The sequence below is a fragment of the Vicugna pacos genome, chromosome 14 (genome assembly GCF_048564905.1).
Source record: "Vicugna pacos chromosome 14, VicPac4, whole genome shotgun sequence".
NCBI lineage: Eukaryota > Metazoa > Chordata > Mammalia > Artiodactyla > Camelidae > Vicugna > Vicugna pacos.
Genome location: NC_133000.1, coordinates 9947673 through 9962984, shown reverse-complemented (window position 1 = coordinate 9962984; position 15312 = coordinate 9947673). Strand labels below are relative to the sequence as shown.

The 15312-nt window shown below is 42.9% G+C and overlaps 1 protein-coding gene across 5 annotated transcripts in view; it reads left to right on the top strand.

Annotated features, from left to right (window-relative positions):
* Nucleotides 1–15312, top strand: part of DCLK1 (doublecortin like kinase 1) — a 292627-nt gene that overhangs the window by 145462 nt on the left and 131853 nt on the right. For all 5 annotated transcript variants that reach the window (XM_072976126.1, XM_072976124.1, XM_072976125.1 and 2 more), the window contains exon 4: nt 2578–2677. In XM_072976126.1, coding sequence (XP_072832227.1) covers nt 2578–2677 — 100 coding nt within the window. The remainder of the gene's footprint in view (nt 1–2577; nt 2678–15312) is intronic.

Sequence of the window (15312 nt, the reverse complement as noted above, 5' to 3'; positions counted from 1 at the left end):
ACCAGGGCTGCCCAGGACAAGAATGGGTGAGTCCTCTCCTTTGCATCTTCTAAGTGTTCTTTCCACTGATGGCTGTCAGCACGGTGCCAAAGGGACCCTGTCAAACATTAGTTTACAGCATGCTGTGTGGGAAGAGTTCCAGAATCAAATAAGTCTAGGAAATACTGTATTTTTCTATCTTCTCTTTGGAGTTGTGGTGTATATTAGCACATTATGGGTTTTGAGAAGACCAGAAATACAGAGACCTGTTTACATTGGAGAAACACAGTATTTCCCAAGTCTCTTTGGCATAAACCTTTTTTGGCACAAAAGCTATTAATCATATTTACTTTAGGAAATACTGCTTTTTAAGTTTTATTGTTCACATTTTTGCCTTAGAGAGAGACCATGTCTTATTCTTTTTTTTTAAATTGAAGTATAGTCAGTTACAACGTGTCAGTTCAAGGTGTACAGCATAAAGTCCCAGTCACGCATATACATACATATATTTGTTCTCATATTCTTTTTCATTAAAGATTATTACAAGAGATTGAATTTAGTTCCCTGTGCTATACAGAAGAAATTTGTTTCCTATCGGTTTTTATATATAGTGGTTAACATTTGCAAATCTCAAACTCCCAAATCTGTTCCCACCCTCTTTCCCTCGGTAACCATAAGAGTGTTTATTATGTCTGCAAGTCTGTTTCTGTTTTGCAGATGAGTTCATTAGTATCCTCTTTTTTGTTTCTTTTCTTTTTGTCTTTTAGATTTCACATATGAATGATATCATATGGTGTTTTTCTTTCTCTTTCTGGCTTCCTTCACTTAAAATGACAATCTCCAGGTCCATCTATGTTGCTGTAAATGGCGGTTTTATTCTTTTTTATGGCTGAGTAGTATTCCATTGTATGAGTAGTATTCCACTGTATCGTTTTTGTATGCATATACTTTGTGCTAACAGACACAGAGGCAGCACAGTGCAGACTGATGCACATAAAGTGAAGTCGGCCTGTATAGAGCTGGCTGGGATGACACCAGTGCAGACCCAGTAAGCTGGGGTGGGAATGCTGTGTCATGAAGGTACAAATGAACAGCGTCATGGTTGGAACTGGACAGAAAGAGAGGAGAGAAACAGAGAGTGGGTTCTGAATTCAAAGGGCCTGTCTATAACCCAAGTGGGCGATCAGAGCTTCCGACACACTCTTGAAGACCTTCTGTCCATCTAGCTCGATGATTGCAGTGTCCCTCTTTAAATCTTTAAATCACCTCTTTAAAGCTTGTCTTCAAGCTTTTACAGACAGAATAAGCACTGACTGTGCCTCACTCATACTCCATGCTTACTATCAAACTGTTAGAGAACTAGCATTCTCAAAACCTCAGCAATAAGTGATGATTTGGAAAAACTATCTGAAGCCTGCACGTCACTTCATTTGGGACTCTAAATGATGCTGCGTTCTCCCACCTTAACTTCTGTAAGTCTTACAACACCTTGGACTTGTCAGGGTGGTGCTGTAGGAGGGAGCAGAACCCCAGAGAGGCTCTGTGGATAAAACTACCAAAGGATAAGGGAGGGGTTCATAGGAAACACAGATAGCTCACATCAGAGACAGGAAGGCTTGTCTCTGGTCCTCTAATATCCAAGGGAAAATGCAGCAGTTAAATAAGAATGTCTATTTCATACAGCTCTGAATGGTGCCTTCAGTAGACCACTTTATGATTTACTCCAAGTAGTCAAAGAAAATTGAAAATAGGTAGAAATCAGCAGTGTTTTCAGTGCCTTCTGCTGGCATCAGACATACTGTGAACAAGAACAAAAATATTACACCACATATCCACAGACAGAGAGCAATGCTTGAAATTATTTATCTTGACCACATGTACTTGAAAAACGACATTTCACTCTCAATGTTCTTTTTGGAGAAGAAGTTGAATAAATATCCCAAGGTTGTTTTAAAACTTTCCCTTTGTGTGACTGCAAGTCGGGGAGCCCCTGGGGATGTTATAGTTCCACACAGTTTGAGTGGAAGGGCATGCAGTTGCCTTATTGCCATATCTAAAGCTCAGAAATAACTTACTATTATTCCTTTTATGAAGGGTGCTATTTTTGTGTCAACCAGAGGTAGAAGTCATGGGTCTAAAAGAGGTGATTACCCCAGTGATCATCATGTGCATGGCAACTGTGGCATCAGTCACTGAAAAACATATTCATTTGCTAAAATCACATGCTGACTTTTCTTGCCATCACGGAATATTGCATTCGGAAGAGTAAAGGAGCGTTCCTTCATCACATGTTGCTGCATCCGCTCTGTTATGAAAACAAAGGGCTCTTACCTCATAGCCTATTGATATATCAAGTCATAAATGTGACAGTTGCTGGTTCTATTTTCCTTATCCCGTCTTCCTGCACCACCGAGACGTAACATGTTTCTTACTAGTAACAGATGCTCGAAACCCGCTTTTGAAATTCCTCTGGAGAAGTTGCCCTGTTGATTCCATTAGATGGGAAGTGGCTTTATGCAGATGTCCACTTGCAGAGACGCATTGTTGTAATTGCTGTTCTGATGACCCCTTGCTGAGTGTCATGCTTTTCTCTTGTAGGTGATGTGCCTTCAAGACTTTTTTGGTGACGATGACATTTTTATTGCATGTGGACCGGAGAAGTTCCGTTACCAGGATGATTTCTTGCTAGATGAAAGTGGTAAGGAAAAAAAAAAAGTTCAAAACCAGGGGAAATTTGAGGCAGCTTTCCAAAATGAGCTGCACCAGGCCAAAATTATGTCAACCCGAAAGCTACCAAATCAGTTTCAGATCCTCAACCAACATGGCTTTTCCATATCTCGAATTTCTTTGATTTTTTTTTATATAGAAAACAGATGAAATGATCATTGGAAAGGTTAAATCATTTAAAGGAGTAAATTACCAATGGCTAATTTATAACCATTTCAGAACTAAATGAATGTTCTATAGAAAATCATGGTACAGATGTCTACATTTTCAATTATATATGTTTCTCAAAAAGTATAGCTGAAAAATGTGTAATCATCAAATTATTGAGTATGTGTCTAGACTCAGCTTTCACATGGCCTCCTTTATCCTTTAGTTCCTAAATGAGAAAGTTGGCTTCATATCCTTTTCCTTTAAATAGTTCAGAATTTGTACAGCATTAGCATCTGTGAGGGATCAAAAAAAAAAAAAAAAGAGGGTAGCTTCCTTCCATTAACAATGAAATGTGATTTTCTGTAATAGAGAAGGGACAGTTGATGAAGAGGGAACGATGCATCTTCGGAAATGAATGTGAAAGGTGATGGTTTTTGATACCATAAATCATCTTCGAATCTTAATGGCATCGCAGGGAAGATTATGGCCCTGAACAGAGAGACCTTTCCTGGATAAAATTACTTCTGATTTGATTAGGGAAATGGTACCTATTTGTTGACAATTCAAATTGTTGCTGGTTGGAAATGCTTTCTGAAGTGATAACAAATTTCTTGCTTAGAGGAAAGCAGATAAATTAGTGAACTTTTGACCCCGTGGATGAGAAATACTGGCTCACTAACATGATGGGATAAGGGATGTGACGTAGTGGGTCCCACACCAGTACTGCTGCTGTTCTGATGCACAGTCACATGTGTTTATATGCACATATACAGACCAGCGGCATGCATTTAAACAGACTACAATTATTTCATTATTTTTAAGGGATGGGGGAGGGTATAGCTCAAGTGGTAGAGCGCATGCCTAGCATGCATGAGGTAGTGGGTTCAATCCCCAGTACCTCCACTGAAAAATCAAATAAATAACCTAATTACCTCCCCCCTGCAAAAAAAAAAAAAAAAGAATCAACTAAAATGACTTAGGGCACATAGAGAGGGGTAAGAATAAAAGAGATTGCCCCTTAGTCTTGAAAATTTTAAATGCCCTATAAAAGTTTATATACATGCATCATTTGAAGAGATTTAAGTTATTTTGGTTCAAAAACCTTAATGGGAGAGTGATTTGGTATCTCTTTCCCTTAAAGTAAGTTTTCTCTAAATACCTTCCATCTTCATCTCTGATAGACGTGCCCTTTGGGGGCAAAGATTTATGTAAACCTATCACACATATAAGGTCCTCGGGGAGGGCCTGCCCCACCCCACCCCTTCTTCAAGATGAAACAGCTTTGCGTTGTGCAAAAACAAGTGAATATTAAGAATCAGGCAGAAGAGCCAGCAGCACAGTTTGGAGAAAAATAAACGGCCTGGACTTTCAATTTAAAGAAAATAGCTGTTTCTGATAAAACGGTCCAAGAGACCAGATGCGTTCTGAAATGAAAGTGTCACTTGTGGCTTTGATACCCAAAGCAGCCTGTCAGACTCGAGCTGGAATCCGGCTCAGCTGCTAATCAGTGGAGTTGGCCTGCGGTTCCCGAGCCCTCCGTCTCTGCCCCGCCCCCAGGTAGACCTGGGGCCTCTCCCCGGCCCAGCCTTGCTGGGCGTGGCCGTGGGGCTGGGCTTTTCCTCTTGACAATATGCTCTCAACCCCGGATGCTGCAGCCGACTCGTGTTCACCGGGGATGATGGGCAGTGGGGCTTTCTGAAAAGTACATCAGAAAGATACCAGAAAATCCCTCGTGATTTCCTTTTAGAAACCTTCCTCGTTAATAAGAATGTATATATATATATACACACACCACACGCACACCAGTGTGCGCGCCCACAAGCACCAGAGACAGTGCCCGTCATGTGTGGCTTGGCCCTTTGGAGGACCTCTCCGAACTATTTTAGTGAGAAAGTGAGAACTTCACATCCTTTCCCGGGATGAATATACCCCGAGCATTTCTTGGTGTGAAACACATTTGCTGAGTAACAGTGTCCTCCCCCATCCTCAAGGAAACACGTGGACGAGAGGAAGGAGGTAGAGAGGGAATCTAAACTGAGATTTTGCTTCCTTGGATGAACCCACCCTGCGACTAAATTCACACGCCGACAACCGCGGTTTCCCTGTGGCTTGTACAGCCTGTTCTAGTGCTGGTGCATTGACATTGGAATCTTTTTTTAAGTGCTCTGAGCATGATTTAGCCCAGCTTATCTGCACTTGCTAAACGGTATTTGCACGACGAGGCTTCATTTGGCCTGCTCCACAGTGGCTTCCTCAAAGGAGTGCCAACAGGGGCCCGGCCGTCTTCGGACCGAAGGGTCTGCTAGACTGAATGGCGCCGGAAGTGGTCTTCTGCCACAAGGCGGCACTTTTTATTTTAGCTCTCAAAATTAACCCAGCTCCCAGTGTGTTCAGAATTAGCAATAATACATCCCCCTAATTACTGCTGGGAAAGCTTCTGGAGACAGCTCTTAAGGTCTTTCCATGGCGGCAACTTGCCGTTAAGGACGTTTATTTCGCGGGGCTGCAGTGGAGCCAGATCAGTAATTAGAAACTGCGAGGGGAGCCTCCCCCTCCCCGAAGTTTTCACATGGAAAAAAAATGCTTTCCTGCTTCCAGCTGAAAATGTAACCATTTTAGCAATATCGTCATCAATCACTGGAGTCCTAGCTCCTTCGAAAATGGTGGCTACGGCCCTGGCGCTATATATAGAGACAGACAGGCCAGCGGATCCTTCCCCGGCGTGGCTTGTGGTCTGATTTAGAAACGATGAAACGTCATCAAGGAAAATGCCAAATTGGAGACAGGAGGCTTAACATGGTTTTGCGTGTATATTGATGATAAACTGATGAGTTTGTGATTCGTTGCCATTAAAAAGTGACGGGCTTTTGTGGAGGAATCCCGACCTCACACCCGGGGGGCGGGGGGGGGGCATCTGCTCCTGGTTTCCCCTTCTGTTCGCCCCCACCTCCCCCGCCTCAAAGCCCACTTGGCTGGTTTCTTCACTCAGTTACTTCACCCCTCCCATGCCTGCCCCCTGCTCAGGACTCCAAATCTCGCTCATCCTCTCTTTTTACCGTTTCCTGAGGGGTCTTGATCCCAGTGCTAAGAGGCATGAGTTTATGGTTACGTGTTTTTGCTTAGGTGTTGTATTGGTTTCCTAGGGTCATAACAAAGTACCCATTTCCTTGATAGTTTTTTGCCCTGATCTCTCCAAAGCTGAAAAGGCAAAGCAGTCAGACACCTTAACAATCAGTGGTTCTTCCTCATCTGAAGAACTGAAGGTCAGCAGTCATGGAAACTACTTCTGTCTTCAACAAACAAAAACAAACCCGGCAGAAACTAACTCTCTAACGGTTCAGGAGGCCAGATGTTCAAGATCAAGGTGCTGGAAGGGCTAGGCTCCTTCTGAAGGTTCTAAGGAAAAATCCTGCTTGCCTCTTCCTAGTTTCTAATGGTTGCCGACAATCCTTGGCCTCCCTGGTTTGCCGTAGCATCAGTCTAGTGTCCGCGTCCGTTCTCCGCGTGGCCTTCTCTGTGTCCAAACTGCCCTCTTCTTGGAAGGATGCCAGGTATTGGATTAGGGCTCACCTGAATCCAGCAAGGCCTCATCTTAACTTGGTTGCATCTGCTAAACAGATGCTATTTCCAAATAAGGTCACATTCACAGGTACCAGCGTCAGGTCTTCAACGTATCTTTTTGTTTGTTTTGATGGGAGAGGTGGGGGAGGGACACAGTTCAACCCCAACAAATATTGTTTGGAGTTGTCCAGATTTTATTTGAACTTGAGATATAAGTAAACTCATTTCTATTTGTTTGTTTTGGCCTGTCTAAGATTTGCACAGTTATAGCTTTACCATAATTAGTACAATACCCTGACAACAGGGCTATGACAAGGCTGCCTCCTCCCCTTACCTTTCATTGATAGTCACCCACCTGGCAGATCCGAAGAATGCTGTGGGATGGTCTGAGAATTTCAGCAGTGCATTGGACAGAGCCCTCTTGAAATCTCTTCAACTAAGATTGAAAGTATATGGGCTGAATGATAGAGGCACTTGTACTTTTTAATTGATTGAACTGCCCTGTTCAAAAGGTACTGTTTTATAGGTTGACGTGGAAGATACTGGAAGAGATCTGTATCAGAATTGGCCCATAAGGTCCCTGAAGGGAGGGGCTGCTGGCTGCAAATCACACCCCAAGGGTCTGACTTGGATTCTGCATAGTTTAGCGTGGCTGGAAATGCCCATTTGAGAAGGTCGATGGTGTGTAGATGAAATCACATGGGAGGGGCCCAAGTATGGTCGAAGACAGATGAGAATCCACAAGGATTTTAACAGGGTGGATTGTATCTAGAAAGGGAAAATTGAATTGGTATAAACAAAAAGCAGCTCTCTAGGGGTATTTTATTAAGAATTTGACCAGGAGCAGTGCAGTTTGTAGTTTTAGCAGCAGCACATGTGAAAATTGCTTTCAGTAGACTGCAGGCGTATTGTGAGATGTGGCTTATTTGCTGTTTGAATTGTAGGCATATCATGTATTATAAAACCTTTCAGCCCCTCTGATGGGAGATGGTGAATGTTGACTGAAACAAAAGTTAAAATGAAAAAAGCTATTCAAAATTCATCAAACTTAGAAGTATAGTAAGTATCGCATAGGTGTATAGAAGAAACTTAAATAATTGAGCTTTCACTTGGCTTTTTTTGTTAAGTTTGTAGCGTTTATACTTCTGAAGTTATTGAACGTTGAAAACTGCACTGTGGCTTGAGGGCTGTGGAGCGTGTGTCCACGCACACGGTCCTGTCTCTGGGGAATGCCGGTCTGGCTTCTCCCCGCACGGGACAGACCCATCTGGAGTACAGTGTTCTTCCTGGGGATGTGCTTCTAAAAGGGTCATTTCCTCAGCTTCTCTTATGGCCCCCCCCCCCCCGTGGTGTCAGGTACCCAGGATCCACTTGATAAATGTTTCTAGAAATCCTCCATCCTGACCACTTTCCAGAGATGAGCTACATCAGGTTCTGAATGAGATGAGCTACATCAGGCGCCATGCACCGCAGGATCCTGATTGCTTTCCCCAACTCTAGGCGATAAGAGACAAGCATTAGAACCTGGAGTAGTAGAAACAGCATCAGAGCAGGGTTAGAAGACAAAGTCTAGTCCCAGCGCCGTGTCCTCCTTGCTGTGTGGTCTCTTCATCTCCAAGCCTGCTTCCCATTCTGTGAAACACCTTTCCTCCTCTGGGTTGTAATGGACCTCAAATGAAATAATAAATGTCAAAGCACGTTGAAAACTGTGTTCCTTATTACTTAGTGAGCGATGTTTAGTGAATGACACCTCAGCTGAAATATACCTCCTGGTGGATTGCAGCTGGACTCAGCCACGTAGATGCACTGGCGGGGCCTAATTGGAGGCAGATGTCACCATGATTTGCTTTTGGTGCTCTTTAGAACCAAAAAGTGATTATGTATGGCTTCCCCCCACCCCCCACCCCACTCTCAACTTGTATTCCTGTGGTGGAGGTAAGAGAAAATTAAGGGACTTTGGAAGATGTCCACCTTTTGCTGGAGGGAATCTCTGGAATATTAAACCAAATCGCATTTAGAACCACTCAGACTTCTAAAACTGACAGTGTTCAGGAGACCCAGCCCTTAGGTCCACGTAGATTTGGGTCAAAGGGATTTTAATGGCCCTGCTGCTCTATCCTGGGTTTCTACACTGAGAAACCACAAAGTCATTTGGAACACTAGGAAGATGCTCTCTGGATGGATGGATGGTACCTCTTCACAAAGTGGCTTTTGAGCTACTGCTAACAAACTTCACTCCTTTTTTCCTGCATCCATTCATTTATTCAATAAGTAAGCTGACTTACCACGTGCCAGGCAGTGCGTTGGTACATATAATTGTAGGCAGGAACACTTCCATGAACTCTGGCCTTTCATATGACTTTTAATATTGCTTATGTCTGAAGATGTCAAAGGATCATAAGTGCTACACTTTGATTCAGAATATTGATTGTTGCTTGAAGTTCTTGTATATTTTACGTCTTTGAAAAAATATTGTGGTTAAACATCTAATGGGTCACAACAGACTGACAATTCTTTATCTATTTAAATTTTAATTGGATCACATGGCCAGTTTAAATTGAATCTGTGGCCAGGTTTCTTTGAGATGTCTGGTACTTAATGCTGGAATATTTTATTGCTTTAATAGATGTTAATGTTAGGAATGTACAGTTCTTATTTCAAAAAAATATTGTGACTGTCTTGTTGAATAACTGCCAAGTTTCTGTGACATTTCATTGTCATATAGAAAATCTGGTATGATCACCCCTGATTACACTGATTTCTAGAATGCAGCCTCATGTTTGAAACAGGGGATTTTAAGTTTTTGTTTGTTTGTTTTGAGTTCTGAACAGAGAGCCCATTGGCTAATGTGCTTTGCTCTTGTCAGCAAGTTCCCATTTGCCTCTTAGCAGTGGAAAAACTCAAAGGGTTCTGGAGACTTCCTCCACCATGGCTACATTTTAGCTCATGCATAAACATAAAGTTCCCCAGAACAGAGTGATACTTTCTAATTTAATCCACTGCCAACCTTTGGAGACATACAGATACGTTAGAGACATAGAGAGACATATTACACTTTGGAGACAGACTCTAACTCAAGCACAAGTTAGTTCCTTTTCTACAAATAGATGATTTTCTACTTAGGAAAGCAAGATGTTGTATAACACATGAAATCTTTTCTTTACATTTTCTCTTCAAGTCCTCGTGGGCTTCTTTTTATTGTATTCAGTAACAGTGACACCTGAATTGTTCACATGAGACTGCCTACAAAATATAACATTGAGAATGAATTCTGTACATTAAGAGTCTTGGAGGCCGTGAGTTCACTCTCCCTCCAGACAGCACTGCAACAGTTGTTTATCCGTCCCCAACTAGAACCCTCTGCTTTGGCAGCTTACACCTTTATAAGAAGGCCAGTTCCACTGTCCACTGGAGCTGATTTTTAATAAGTTCTCTCTTATATTGAACCAAAAAAAAAATCTCTCTCTAGCTTGTGCACAGTGGTCCTAATTCCACCCTCCAGAGTAATACAAACCACGCACTGCCTTCATTCTTAGAAGACGAGCTTTCCTCCTAAACTGCCATGATGAGCAGTCATTCAGAGTAAACTGTTTTATTTTCCTTTTCTTCTAGACCCTATGTCTTCATTCATCTTCTCCCCTTCTTCTCCCATCTTGCAAAGGAAGAAGAGTCTCTCTTCCTTTCTAACGGCAATCACAGTGTTCTTGATTTTGTCTTCTCTCTTGTTTGTGACCTTACCATATCAGCATTCCCTTCCTACTGTTCTCGAGGTTGTGTTGCTTTACCCTAGCTTTACTGTCTCTTTCTCCTCAGACCGTGGCCCTGCCTAAATGTCTCCTGTCCTAAAAGAGCTGTCAATCATCTCAATAAACCATGATGCCCTTTCTGTCTCTGCCAAACAGCTTTTAAAAAACTACTGTCCTTGAAGCTTCCATTTCCTCATCCTGACTCACTTTTTATACCTTTGGGTAAATGGTACTTTGAAAACACAAGAATTATGGTTTTGTTTTGTTTTGTTTTGTTTTTTCATTTATAAGACTGTTTTCTGCTATCTTTTAGCTTTCAATGGTGGTGAAAATTTTCTTTTGCCACTAAATGACACTCGGGTGAATCTCTCAAGACTCTTCTGCTCCCTCCTAAGATAGTAAAAAGTGTTATGGACTCTTCCAGCTACAAACCCCATCTCAATTCAGAAGTGGAAATACCCAGTCCCGTGCAATAGTCATTCGGAATTGGAGTTCTTTGTCCTTACCTGTCTGGGGCCCCATGTAGTGAGGTCCTCCTCTGAAGGAAAAAAGTGGGTTGATACCTTCTCTCCCCTTTATTTGCCTCCTTCCTGTTGTTTTTGGTCCTTCCAGGCTCAGAGTAGGGAAGGGGGCAGTGGAGCAGGTGATGAGGAAGAAGGGGAGTCCTCACATGACCGCACTACGGTAACAGGGCTCCTGCGCTCTGGGCCCGCAGACGCTCTTCAAAGACAATTTCTCCTGTGTTTTCATGGGTTCTTTGGGGTTTCTTCCAGCTTTGGATATTTCTCCCTTGGTTCTTGTTTTCCAAAGCTCTCCGTGTTGCCCTCACATGATCCTCTTGGGAAGAATTTAAATTATCTTCATGCCAACTCACTCTCTCTGATCCATCAAGACACCCATATGGCCCTTGCCCGAGCAGCAAGCCACTCATTGCAGTCAGATCTCCTTTACTCTGCTGCCAGGGTTCTCGGGTGGGAGCCAGGCGCTCAGCCTCCGGTCTGTTACTTCCCTCCATCCAGAGATGACACCAACGAGCTCTTCACACCTCCCAGGGCAGCCCCACCTGAGGCGAGGGGGAGCGTCTCCCCGCTTTTGGAATGAGGGTCTTCACAGCACAGCTGTCTCTAACGGAATCCTCACAAATTCCCCTTCTCTCTCATGACGTAAGCCTTTTATGCCTCTGAACGTGGGTCTTCTTAGTCCACTTAGACTAAGGCATGTAATTGTTGGTTTACGTCTACTTTGGCATTTCTGGAAGGTGATCCATCTCGCAGTTCACTTTGGTACCTGATACACATCCCGTTGGGGTCTGGGTGAAAATTCCATTTTGAATCCTATTGCATTTGTGGATTTTCTTTTTTGGGGGGTAAGGGTGGGGAAGCTTTGGGAGGTAATTAGGTTTATTTGTTTGTTTTTAGAGGAGGTGCTGGGGATTGAACCCAGGAGCTTGTGTATGCTAATAAGCATGCACTTTATCACTTGAGCTGTACCCTCCCGCCTGGAATCCTATTACATTTGGAACTGCCTTCCACTTCTACCACTTAGGTGACAGTTCCCCTAGACAACCTTCACTTGGCATCATTTTGTCCCATATTCTCCATTTTTTCCCTCCTTGACTTCTTCAAAGCATTTGACACTTTTGATGATTTCCCCCCGTGTCCTTCTTGGTCTCTCCTGGTCTTCTGTCCACCTCCCTGACCGTTTCTGAACTTCTTCAGGTTTGTTCTTCTGCTGTATAGCCCTTATTAACGATTCCTTAAGATTCATTCCACACCCCTTTCTTCTGCTTAATTACTCTCTGTTCCTAGCCAAGTTCCTCCACCTTAATGGTTTCAGCAATGATGGTTATGGTAGATGGTGACGGTGACAAATGGCAACCAGATGGTATACAATAAGACACAGCCTTTGAAGTACGTATAATTTTCCCAATTTTACAATTAAGGAAATTATGCCTTTGATGATAAATAATTCGACCGAGGCCACACAGCTAGTTAGTGTGGAAGGCAAACCCAAGTTTGTTTCTGTTTGACAGCACATTCTTAATCTTTAAACATACCTCCTCTCAAATCTACGTCTCTAAGCCTGACTCCTCTTATGAGCTCCTGAATCTTATTTCCAACTTTCTATTGTGAACTTTCTGACGACTATTTCACGGTCACTTGAAATTCAGCACAGCCCACAACTGAACTCATCATCTTCTCGGTCGACTGTGTTTCTCCTTGTGTGTTTCCTGTACTAGTTCACGGCAGCAGCATTCTCCTTAACACGAAGGTTGTAAGACACGGAATCGTCTTTACTCACCCCTCACCCTCACTCCTCACATCCAACGCTTTGCCCCCTGCTTTCCATCCAATACCACTGCCATTTTCTTGGGTCAGTTCTTCATCATCTCTTGCTTAGACTCTTACAGAGATTCTTGAACTTGCTTTCCTGGCTCCAGCCATGTTTGAATTGACTGAGTCTTCTAAATTCACATGGCTGGCCCCCCACTGCCCAGGCCTCCATGGAGTGGCCTTCTGGGGCGGTCATAATTCAGCCTTGTGTCTTTCCAGCCGTTCTCATCACTTTACTCTTCCTCTGCACTCCAGCCACTATATTATTTGCTGATACCCCAAAGGAACTGTTCATTCTCCATATCTCTGCCTTCACTCACACAGTCCCAGCAACCTCGAATGCTCTTCTTTCTTTTCCTCGTATCACCCAAAACAAACTCCCTCTTGTCCTTTGAGGTTCAATTCAAAAGTTGTCTTTTTTTTTTTCCATAAAGCCTTCCCCCATCTACTTGGTTTTAATCAATGACTGATTTCCCATTCTTTTTATAGCTATTTATCTCACTTAATCCTCAGGAAAACTGCGGTGTTGCTCTACAAATAAAAAACGCCAAGTTAAGAGAAGTGAAGAAACTGCTGAAGGTCACATACTGAGTCGGTAACAGAATTGGGTTGAAAATCAGGGATCTCAGACTCTGCATTTTATCTTACTTGATTGCGAGTGCCTTCAGGTTGGTCCTGCATCTCATTAATCTGTCTCCCACAGCACCCGTCACAGTGCTCTGACTATAATAAGTGACCAAGAAATATTACCCGCATCAGTGGATGCAGAGGAGTCTTCTCCACCTGTCAGCCCTGCAGGTGCTTAAGGACTGAGACCTGAAACTTCCCCAAAGCTTTCTTCTCCGGATTTCTTTAGGCAAAGATGTCTTAAGACCACCCTACTATCCTGGTTACATTTCTTTGGGTACTTTGGGTACTTTGTGGTCAGCAATATCCTCCTTAAAATAAACCCTGAACTGATGCAGGAGTCCTTGGGGGCTTCAAATAGTGTAGAGAATATAAACTTACTTAATAGAGGCTTCAAACTTACTCAGATTGCAGCCTAAGAGTGATGATGGTTTCTTTAAACAGTTACCAAACAATGCGGGCTCATGGTTAGCTTGTGGCCCGCTGAATTCCCGGGGGCTTCTGATGAGATGTCGAGCCAGGTTCTCCTTTAATTGCATGTTTGAACCTCCATCGAGTACTTGAATTATATCCATGCCAGCCAGCATCTTACTAACATTAGCCGTTAATTCTGGCCATTTCGGAGCCTTAAACATCCAAATTCTGCCTGCGGATAAATCCTGGCAGAGCACAGAGTGGAAATAAGGTCTGCCTTGTTTCCAGGCCCCTGCTCTTCCCAGCTAAGTAATGCTGCTACGGGCCTGTCAAGCCAAAGACCAGTCGCAGCAAAGCTGCCTGCAGGCTCTCAGACAAAAAGAAAAAGAAATGAAAAGCTACAATATCTTCATATGTTTCCTCAGGGGTTGCGATGGGAAGCCAGCCTCAGATCCAGTGCCCAGCGCTGGCTGGGTCATTTTCTTCCTGCAGCCAGGTAGCAGCCCCACAGAGGAGGACAGAAGGTTCTTTTGTCCCCTGCACTGACCCACATGTGCCCCTGAGTACAGGAGGGTATAGTTAGGACCTTCCTCTTAACACGGGTCCACAGGGCATATGCACTCAGGCTTTTGTTCCTGTTTGAAACCTGCCGGTTCAATTCCCACACCATGCATGTGTTAAGAGCCTTCTGTGTGTCAAGCGTTCTTGGGGTTTCAACGAAGAAAGTTCTGAGAAGTTAAATATCTACTTACCGGAAAGCAGATGAAGTGAAAAATTACTGTGGAAAAATACTTGATGTGAAGGCAGTTCTAAAATCGAGTTTCAGAACTGGGTAATAAGTTGATATGTCTGTGGATGTAGGTTGTCTTTACAGATTTTCATTATTGTAAGTGTTCAGAAATACAATAAGATACTGACATTATATGACTCTTCGCTGCCTAAAGCTGGATTTTCTCTCTCTGATGGATCTGAAAAACAAGTAAATTGGATAAAGCTTTTATTCAAAAAGAAAATTATGTGAGTTACTTATCTTCTTGTTACAATAGGCAGAGTCATTGTGAAGTCAGGTGTCCCACTTTTCTTGGAGACCTAAAATTGACCTGAAGAAGAGTTTCTCTAAATTCATATGAATCTTATCAAATAATCAGGACGAAGCCGAGAAAATACAGCAGCCAGCCTTGTCAAGAAATGCCAGCAATGGAGCTAAAAGAATCCACACCTATAGGTACAGGGGAGGGGAGGAGCGAAGGTCAAGGGGAAAACTAGCATCGTTTTGATCAAAGACAAAATCAGTCTCTACCTTTAGTTTAGTTAGTTGTGTTCACTTGCAGGGCGTCCCACCAGTGTGATAGCTGGGTCATTTCTTTGCTGTAACCACAGAATTCCCTGCCCAACTTTTGAGAACTGAGGTTATAAAACTTTTGAGTTGACTATCACTGGAGAAAACAAAACGTATTCTTTTGTAATAGGTTTGCCCCTCAACCTTGGTGTCAGTTTAGCTAAATCTATGTTTTAATCACTTTTTTGATGTTTATTTCCCGCCTGATGGCCTTTCAGCAGAATTATTTTGAGAATTTCGTTAGAAGTCAGAAGATTAGTTTATACTGTGATTAGTTTTAAAGGCCTATGGAAAAATGAGTACTGTTGTTTCGTCTTCCTCAAGTGAGAAATAAACTGTTACCCTGTACAATGGATTTTCCAAATATACAAGGTGAGCTAGATGAATACGCTAAGTGTAGGAGGGTTTAGAGACAATGTGAATTCAATTTATTATA